A 10,186-nucleotide genomic window follows, 5' to 3' on the forward strand; every position below is an offset into this window, starting at 1 on the left:
ACGTATTTTTTAAATGAAACAAAAAGTGTACCAAAGCAAACAGAAAACCCTGCCCTGAACAAGCTTATCCCACTTGTGAGAAAACAACCAACCCGTGACCATCATGTTACATACTGCCACTGCTGGGAAACATTCAAGATATACACGCTGCAGTCACCATGTCACGTAGAGAGCAGAACTAGATTTAAGCTAAATGACTCAGGTGCTGGTAATAATCTAGCTGTATTAGTATGAACTGCAGCATAACTAGTGTGCCCTACTGAAGAACGGTGATTGCAGCATAAGAATTTACACAGTACAAGAACTTAAAAACACCCAGAAACAGTCTTGGTATTTATGTAACAGCATGATACATAATTGTTGCCCAGTCTTTTAAACATCTTTGGGTTGTTCCATAGGAGGAATGGCAAACATACATACAAACACCCCAGTTTAAATTATAATGTTCCCAAAACTCTCTGTTGGAATTTACCGTTTCCATTTTCCAGACTGCACTGGCAGGAAAGCAAAGCAGAGCAGCGGAACTTCCAGATCAGCGTCTGAGAAGTTCCCTTCCTCAGCGGTCTTGTGATTTGAGATGCACACAGAACAGAGCACTTTTGAAGCAAGTCTTTAATATTTTAAGAGAGAGTTCTTTATTCACAGAATGTGCAATAACTCCTTTCGAACTATATGCAAAAATAAACCCCAAAATTCTAATGAAGATACAGAGGGAAAAAAAACCAAAAAGGCAGCACAGCAGTGTTCCAAGAGAATACATAATTCACAAGTTTAAAATTCAAGCCTTCCCTTCCTGTGCCTGGAGCTCTCTTAAAATATTAACAATCAAATCTCTTCGGTAAGTGTACGGCGTATACTTTATTCTGAACCAGTGCCTTGGGAAAAGGTTACCACTCGGGGCATACGTTTTTGTCCCCTGTTTCCCCATCAGACCACGAAGAATCCTGTTGCGGGACAAGATTTTATCATAAAATTCAACCCCACCTCTGGCATAGTCTTTGGAAACGGTAGCAGCCTTTCTGTCAGCCTTACAGTCTAGATGATAAGTCATAGCATCGTAAGAAACATAATAGCACATTAGTCCACCAGCGGCAGTTATGAGGTTACAGATGCTGCGAAGTATCATAGGGCCAGGAGATAAACCCAGAAGTAGCTTTATACCTCTCCCACAGAGAAACGTACCAGCTAAGCAAGTTGGAGCCACAACTGCCCTTGCTAATGGGCTGCCATTCTGCAAATACACAACTTCTCTGGCAATGGCAAACTTCTGAGCTTCAAGTGAAAACGTCAGAGCTTCTTTCAAAGCAACGCCTTCATTGCTCTCCCAGTCTACTTCCTTGCCATTGATCACAACAACATGGTTGACTATTCCTTTTTTATCCTCAGCTGTGCTATCAAAATTAGGGGGGATGCCCACCAAAGAGCCTGTAGGCAGCCAGGGGATTCCAGCACTCACAGGGTGGAAGCCAGAAGCTGCAAAAACTCGATAGGAGTCAGTGGACTTCTCATCAGTATCTTGAAGGACATCCTGAAAGACACCACAGAGCTTCTGTGAAAGCTCAGCTGGCTGCCCTTCTGACCAGCACTCATGTAACAGTTTGAATGTCTGCTCAGGAAACACATGATAGGAAAGGTTAGCACCAAACAGTCCCATGCAAGAAACGGCCAACAAAGTGATCTGGCGCTTCTTCAACCACACAGATGCCTTCTGCAGGAACTGCACAGCCATAGTCAAATCCTAACCTGTTTATAACACAAAATCAGGAATTAAAGTGTGCATAAATGGGTCTCTGATCTCTGTAGCATTTTAAAAAAACAAAGCAAAAAACAGGAGAAGCAGCAGAGTACAAGAACCAAAGAAACATTCTCTCTTTTACATTAACGAAACACAAACCACCTGTAACAGAGGAAGTGATACTCATTAATTTTTGGGCCTCAGAACATAGGACGATTGAATTGAGACAGAGAATTAACTTCTCCCCCTCCTCTAGTAAATCAATTTACCACAATAAAAATAATAAAGCCACCATACTTCCTCCTTCCCCTACCAATCAATACACATTCTGAATTTACCCAACATACTCGCCTAGTCCTTGCCAGCACAATCCTACTGTTGCATTCTACTACAGACACACACTACAGATATTAAGGCCAGAAAGAGACAATAATTAGATTAATCTATGCTAACCTCCTCTACAGTACAGCTCCAAAAATTTTAGTCAGTAACCTCAATACTAAATTTGGTAACTTGAGCTTGACTACAGCTTCCAAAATAGGATCGCATTTTGATTTGAAAATTTCAGGAGGCAGAATTTTCCTTTAGAGTTTGTTCTAATGGATAGTCAACCTCACTATTTAAAAAAAAAAAAAAAAAAGAAAGAACAGCATGTGTTTTTTCTAGTTGTGTTCAGATTTCAACTTCCAGGCAGTGGTTCTAGCTTACTCAGCAAAAGCTATTTTCAGAAAGCAGCATGCTTTCAGTGGCTACTTTTAAAAATTTGTCTCCAAAATAATTTCTCTGACAAATAATATGTGCAATCCAGAGCAGAAACTGGAACAGAAATTGTTTCAGGGCTGACAACTATGTTGTGACTCTTTAAATAAGCAGATAAACTTAAAAACTTTCAAACCTGCCAACTCCTTCAGTTCAAGAGCCCTGCTTCCCTTGGGGAGTATCAGTTCCTTTTATGGTCCAAGCCATATGATGTGCTCTGTCCAGGAAAGCTCCAATCTCTTAAAAAAATCCCATTGGCTACAGAATTCTCCCATAAAATGATGCTACTACAAAGATATAAAAGTGAATTAGGCACCTAAATCCAACAGGCATCAGTGACAATTGGATGCCTCTGTTTCCATTTGCATCTTGCAATGTCTTTTCTCTCAGGGCTTTAACACGTGAGCCGAAGAGAATCTTGCTGCAGCTGTTGAAGACATTAGTATTTACAGCTGCCCTTACAGGAAGCCGAGGTGGCAAAAGGAAACTGCTTTGATACAACAACGAAGGTCTTAGTGTAGAGTACCATCAAAGGTGGGTTTCAGCTATGCTGCTGGGCTTTGTACGGCAGCAGCTGAAACAGACATATGCTCTCTTCTTCCACTCACGCTGAACAAGAACCTCCCACAGAGGGGTAGAGTGGACAACTGGGGACTGTAACATCATAAAACAGCACTGCATGACATGCCAGGATACACCAGTCATGATCACCAGCAAATGAGTATTAACCACAGGGAAACAAAAAGGGATTAAATTAAAGGCGGTGTTTTAATGTTATGTTATTACTACTCCTTCCTATGAAGCTCTTTCAGACTGTAAATTCACCAGGGGAAGAATAATCTTGTTTAATGTTTATACTGCACTGAACACATACTGAGTGCTTAATAAAAACAATGATGCATGTAAGTATACAATAATTTAATATGTATTTCTTAGTGTAGTAAGAGGTGGTATTCTTACATTCTGCTGAAGACTGGAGGTGGTGATTTGTTTGACAAAATTATTTAAGAAAAACACACTAAAGAGCCAAGAGCTTGGATGAAACCCAATTTTGGGAGAAAGCCTCCTTGATAATAGAGCTAAAAATGAGAAAATGGTAATACTAAACCCAAATGACCTCTTTGGAGTTAATGACCTCTTGGCAAATCTGGTAGTCTAGATCTGATTGAAAAGGTCATGCAATTTACGGGGGGGGGGGGGGGGCAGCACTTCAAAGGGGATGACTCTCTGAAGACTATCACTTGATCCACATGTAAAGCTGAGCCAAGGACTTCCCAAGCTTCTCCCACTCATGTTAGAGAAAGCCCTCTCGTTTGGCTGGCTAACAGATCTTTTCAAGATTAGGAACATAGCAAGGACAAAATTTAGCCCCTCAGATTATGTCCACACCCGTGTGGGGAAGGCCAGACCATGCTGAAAACCAGTCTACTCTCCTTTCTTACAAGACCGAATGGTGCTTGCCAGGCACACGGGATGCTGAATATTCCTCCTGGTCAGCAACCCGGGATGCCGGGCAGCACACCTGGACAGGCAGGCAGCCAGCAGCCCGCGGGCTGTCGGGTGAACCGCAGGAAAGCGGGGCAGGAAGTGCTGTGCTTATCTATACACTTCTCCTAAACAGCCATAACGGCAGGATACACCTCAGTGCATTAACACTAACTTGTTTCTGTGTCAATCATAAAAATTGTAGCAGTTGCTAAGTATTATTTTAAATTTTTTTATTAAATTAACCTTTGTGCAGTCATGGTTTCAAACGTTTGTGGAGAGACCCCTCGCAGCCCAGGCTATATTCTTGACTGGATTACACCCTATCGGCCCTGCCACACACCTAATACAAGAATAAGCAGGAAATAATGCAAGAATAACCAGTATTAATTTTCTCATGATAGTCAATACACATGAAAATAATAGGAAAATTGTCCTCGATACCTTTCAGCACTCGTGCTTTCAAATCTTCCCCGAGGGTCAGCACAGACCCTCAGCCCCTGCAGAAAGCCCCACTGCAGCCCTAACTGCACACTGCGCCTTTGCTTTTATTCATAAACTTTGTGCCATTTATGTACAAGGAAGGCAACTGGAAGCTACAAGGCAATTTATACAAACCATATCCTGCAAACTTAATCGGTTAGTTCCCATAAAGCCACAACAATGTTTATAAGGTGGTCTCTCCCAAATGCTGAAATACTGTTTATCTCTGTGGTGTTATGGGCACTCACTCAAGCACATCCACTTCCGCCTGAGAATTTTAATAGCTAAAGTCCAAAACGGGGGACATGTAGGCAAGTTTTGTCCTAATGTTTGAATAAATTTATTTTTTCTAATTGCATGTAGCCGAGGGGAAAGCCCAACTTAAAACATTATCAGTCAGGAACTGGAGCGAGGGCTGGACCCGCCTCCAGGGCTCAGGATTTCAAGGCTCACTTGTCGAAAAATAAAAATTAAAGGCGGGGGGCGGCTAAAAACGGCTTTACGTGAGGGGCGGGCGAGGCCCTGACCGGCCCCGGGACCAGGCCGGGGCCGCGGGGGCAGCGCTCCTCGCCCCCTCCCTCCCCGCCATGCCGGGGCGCTGAGGGCCGGCTCCAGCCGGTCCCTCGCCTCAGGACGGCCTCTCCTCCCCGCGCCCCGCGCCCCACGCCCCGCACCCGCACCTACCGAGGCTCCCCGCGCCGCGGCCGAGGCGGAGCTCCGGCGGGCGGGCCGGCCACCTCCCCGCTGCCGTACGGCGGGCGGAAGGGGCGGGCGGCGGCGCCCCCGCCATGGCGGGACGTTTTCTCTCGGTGAGGTTTGGGCTGGCCGCGCTTTCAAGAGTTTGAAGCCCAGGGAGTGAGCCGTGGCCCGGAGTGAATCCGCGGCAGAAATCTGCCTAGGAGGAGACCCGACCCGACCCGCTGTGCTTTCCTGCCAAGTGATCGTGCCCCTGTACTCGGCACTGGTGAGGCCGCACCTCGAATGCTGTGTTCAGTTTTGGGCCCCTCACTACAAGAGAGACATTGAGGGGCTGGAGCATGGCCGGAGAAGGGCAACGAAGCTGGTGAAGGGTCTGGAACACAAGGCTGATGAGGAGCGGCTGAGGGAACTGGGGTTGTTTAGCCTGGAGAAAAGGAGGCTGAGGGGAGACCTTATCGCTCTCTACAACTACCTGAAAGGAGGTTGTAGAGAGGTGGGGTCGGTCTCTTCTCCCAGGTGACAAGTGATAGGATGAGAGGAAATGGCCTCAAGTTGTGCCAGGGGAGGTTTGGACTGGATATTAGGAAATTTTACTTCACTGAAAGGGTTGTCCAGCATTGGAACAGGCTGCCCAGGGAAGTGGTTGAGTCGCCATCCCTGGAGGTATTTAAAAGACATTTGGATGAGGTGCTTAGGGACATGGTGTGGTGGTGGTCTTGGTAGTGTTAGGTTTACGGCTGGACTTGATGATCTTAAAGGTCTTTTCCAACCTATACGATTCTGTGAGGCAAAGAGCAAGGCCACCGCTTACTGAGACACCCTGAGAGGCAGCTGTGGCCTGGGGAAGGGACTGTCTCTCTCCCAGAATCACACATTCATTCCATGGCCTTGTGTTTCATGCTGTAACTCCCAGGGTTATTCATGCAAAATACCCTACATATGTAGTATTAATACAGCCCTCCTACTGCAGTGCAGGAACACTTACTGGGAAGGCCATAACTAGCATCCGTTACACAGGATTTGTTTTCTCTCTCATCCGTAATAGGAAAATAACACATGCAGGGATTTTTATTTGCTTTAAAGTTATGATTTGCTTAAATCATAGCAGCAGCAGGTAGCCATTGTGGTTTCTCAGTAATCCTACATGGATTTTTTCCACAGCCTGAGCGCTCTGAGGAAGCCCTGGGAAGGTCTGCCCTTGGCCGTGCTGCTTTGCTGGGGTGCAGAGGGTGGTGGGTGACGGAGCAACACCCTTTGGCATGTGCTGGCCTCTGAGGGCACGGCTCTGTTAAGTCCAGCCTTGCCCCTGGGTTTTACAGTCCTTGCAAAACAAGGACAGAGAATAGCTTTTGGCCAGTTTAAGATTTTATTTGGGTAGTGGATTGTAGAAGATTGGTTTTGCCTCATCTATGGGAGAGGTATGCATTGGTGCTCGATCGTTGTTTTAAAATGTCCCTTCATACCAGGCAGTCATTAGGTAACCAGTTTTCACAATCCAAATGAAAATAACACTTTGCGGTGGCTTGAGAGACAGCAGAATAGAAATAAAAGCAAGTCATTGTTATTACCTACTTAGATTAATTTCGACAGATCTTTCTTTCTTTGTAGCAGACCCTGATTCAGGCATCTCTTACAAGAAAAGGTTCAGTTCCTAGACCTTCTGGCCTGAGATTTACTTTCACATAAAAGAATTAAGATTATAAATTGAATACTTAGGAGTTTTCATTCAAATTCAGGACTTAGATGAAAGTATCCCAGTGAAGACATTTATCCTCTTTTTCCTGCTGGATGATCTCCTGCTTGTCCCCAGCATTTTAGGAATGCTAGTGCTAAACAGGCCTAGCTAGGCATACCGAGCATCCCTCCCTGTTGTGAACAGAGGCTGTTAATGACAGCCTTGGTTTTAACGTCCAATAAACAAGTTGCTAATTGCTAAGAAAACAAACTACTTCGTGAGAGGGCACAGTTCTAGCCTTAGGTTATGGTTTTATGCAATATGTCAAAGCAGATGAACAGTTTGCTGCCACCCAAAGGGAGAAATCGGAGGAAAGATCCCACCTTCCCCACCTCTCTGTTTCCCTCTGAACCACTTTTTGCCAGATCTGGCATCCATCAGACCCTCTTGTGCACTGTTTTTAACTCACTATCAGCAAAAAGCATAGTAACAGGAAAAAAAGGGAACATTTTCTACCAGGTTAGCAAGCTGAATGGCATAATTGAAAAGTCTGAAAAGTGCCAGGGCTGTAACAAGGTGGGAGACAGCCAGAAGAAAAGGAGAGGAGAGCTTCACCTCCCCCTTTATATCAGCAGAGAGCTGTTATAGCGATGGGTCTGCAGCCTCAGCGTGTAGCTTCATCATCTGCCAAAACTTATCATTTGTTAGTTGGCATTGATATTCATACTTCATGCAGATGTACAAAGAAAAAGTGCATGCAAGTGATGATGGACAACTGGAGACCAGACTCCTCACTAACTGAAACACACAGTGTGATGGTGGATTTTGAAAGCCTGAGAGTCACTAAGACTTACTTATCCTGCTGCTGAATATGGAGGGAGGGTTGGATGGGTTCGTACAGCTTGACTTTCTGGAAGGTGCTTCTGCCTTCTGTACCAGCTGGAGATGTCTAGGAACCAATGGTTTCTTACACAAAAACTCAAAGAGTCTGGCACAGCATTGCATTTGCACTATGGTTTCTCTTAAGAGCTTTATAATAAATATGATTGTGAAAAGTAGAGACCCCAACTTTACTAATCACCATGTTGGCATGATTCTGGTTTCAAGAAGCAGCTGTTACCGTAAGGAAGGTGAAAGAAGACTGAAGTGCACCCTATTTCTGTTGCATAAGCACATTGTTATAGTCAGGGATCAGGGGATATAAACCACTTTTAAATTAGCCTGCTAGGTGGTGCTACAGGACATGCTCTAAGTTACTCATTCAAAAATATATTACAGTTCTGTCTGATGTTTTACCACAAGACATATAGGTGCCTACCATCACCTGCCTCTCTAACTTACAATTTTATATATAAAGTTTTGTTGCTACATTAGCAAAAAGTTTGATTTTTAAGTACAGAACTGAAAGTCATTGAATTCTCTTAATGATTTGTCTGCTCTCACAGTCTGTTTTGCTTATGTGATCTCCAAAGTAAATTTGGTCTGTCAGTGAATGTCCACCAGTCTGAGATACATACATTTATTTCCCTGACCTCTTCTTCCTTTATGGAGTCCATTTATCAGCCCTTTTATGCAAGTTTGGGGGTAATCCAGCCTCCAGACATAAGCTTTAATGGAGGGTAGCGTGAAAAGCCCTGCAGTTCTGGCCCAAGTTTATGCAGTGTTGCATGTCCCAAACACTTCTTTATGTAGTTCAGTTCTTGCAGGTGTCAGATGGAAGAGACACTGCAGGCTTCTCGGACTAGGGAAATATACTGTGTGAGTCTGTGACCATAGAGTAACGTTGATAGCAGGAAGAGAGAGATTATGAAGTCTGCAGGACAAGGATCATCTGCTAATTATCTATGGAAGCAATCATGAAAAACAAGGGACTGGATAGTGTAGACATTAGGGGTTTCTACAAGAGTGTTTGTCAAATTAAAGACATGAGGACAGAGAAGAAGTCTGATGAATAACAGAAGAAATATTAGAGCGCAAAAAGATCCTGAAGTGAGATGTGTTGACAGATCTGGGGAAGATCTTGTCACGAAGGAAAGGCGTGACATGTCAGCCTGTTTTTTGGTGCAGCTACCTGGACTGCTTGCAATGTTGCTGAGCATAGTGCTTCAGTAATGAGTGGCGAGCGCATGGAGGAGCAGTGCAAGACCCTTAAGCAAAACATATACCTGTATTAAGGTGACTTACAATGACCCGTGCTGGAATTACTTCCAACTCAGCAGAAGGCAGCAGACAATGCACTGAAAACTGATGTATTAAGTGACTGTTAAGGTTCTTGACAGCTGTCAAAAGATCAAGCCTGTTCATACTTAAATGGTCATCTTACTTGCACTGAAGGGGAAGAAAAGCTTGTGGCAAAATGGCTTTCCAGCCTGTCACTCTGAGCAAGCTGCACGTCTCCATATTGCAGCTAATAGCAAAGTGACAGTGGGATTAAAGTGTACACAGCGTTGAGCAAAAGTGCAAAGGTGCAGCTGTTGAGATCTCAGCAACTTCAGTTCCTGTAGAGATCTCAGCAATTTCAGTTGCTGAAAACAGAAGATATTGGCCAATATTGATAATATTTCCTTGTATGTCCCATTCCCACTGCTCCTTTTATAGTTCCATCCCAGATGGAACATTCACATTGTCCAGCAGATGTGGGATACAACTGCAATTTTTGCCTGTGCTCTAGGATTTTGCTGTAAGCTCAGATAGCACAGGTTAGATTCCACATTTTCCCTTCCGTTAAGGTTTGGCTGGAATGCCAAAAGCTCTGCCAGTCTTATGCTGATAATCAAAGCCATGTGTAAAAAGTAGTAGGATAAAAAGCTTCCTGTCTCCTTGTTAAGCCTTTTCTGTAGAAAAAGGTGATCTATGCCCAACTATTTATCTTATTCCTGGGGCATCCATATGTTCTTAAAGATAAATACATACCTTGTGCTGCCCTCTCAAGAGAGGTGATATATAGACAAGTATAGTAAAGGATGAGCATTCAGAAATGCAGCTGTGGGAATAGAACAGGGAATTCTATTTCTGGTCTCAAATCAAACCTTCAAACCCCAGTGTTGAAGAAGGAGTGAAAAGATGGCTAATTGTGTTGTTGGGATTGGCAGGTATATAGATCAAAGCAATCAAAGTAAAAAAAGGAGTCTTTAGAGGAGCTGGGAAGATATTTTCTTCTCAACGTACTACAGCTCAGAATCGGTCAGGGATCAAAAGCTAGTGTTTTAGAAGGCAGCAAAGAGGCTGTGAGGCACTTGGCTGGCTACATGACTTTGTGGGACTGACTTCTGTTTCCACTCAAATACCCTTGGCATTACATTTTGAAGTATTCCTCTGCTGGTCCAGATCCGCCTAAAACTCGGGCGAGC

At 44.2% G+C, this 10,186-nt stretch overlaps 1 protein-coding gene across 8 annotated transcripts in view; it reads right to left on the reverse strand.

Moving 5' to 3' along the window:
- The window catches only part of TMEM177 (transmembrane protein 177), a 41,451-nt gene extending 36,204 nt beyond the window's left edge, over positions 1-5,247 (reverse strand). For 3 of the 8 annotated variants that reach the window (XR_012044413.1, XR_012044412.1, XR_012044411.1), the window contains exon 1: positions 5,147-5,184. Coding sequence is in view for 5 of the 8 variants with exons in the window: in XM_072874963.1 (XP_072731064.1) it covers positions 779-1,729 (951 nt within the window). In the remaining 3 variants the exon portion in view is untranslated. Of the gene's footprint in view, positions 1-433; positions 1,744-2,630; positions 2,777-2,810; positions 3,225-4,225; positions 4,298-4,423; positions 4,787-5,146 lie in introns of those variants that run through there. The other 5 variants (XM_072874963.1, XM_072874961.1, XM_072874960.1 and 2 more) reach the window with 5 other exon arrangements.
- Between the last annotated feature and the right edge of the window lie 4,939 nt (positions 5,248-10,186).

Source organism: Ciconia boyciana, chromosome 10 (assembly GCF_034638445.1).
Source record: "Ciconia boyciana chromosome 10, ASM3463844v1, whole genome shotgun sequence".
Classification (NCBI taxonomy): domain Eukaryota; kingdom Metazoa; phylum Chordata; class Aves; order Ciconiiformes; family Ciconiidae; genus Ciconia; species Ciconia boyciana.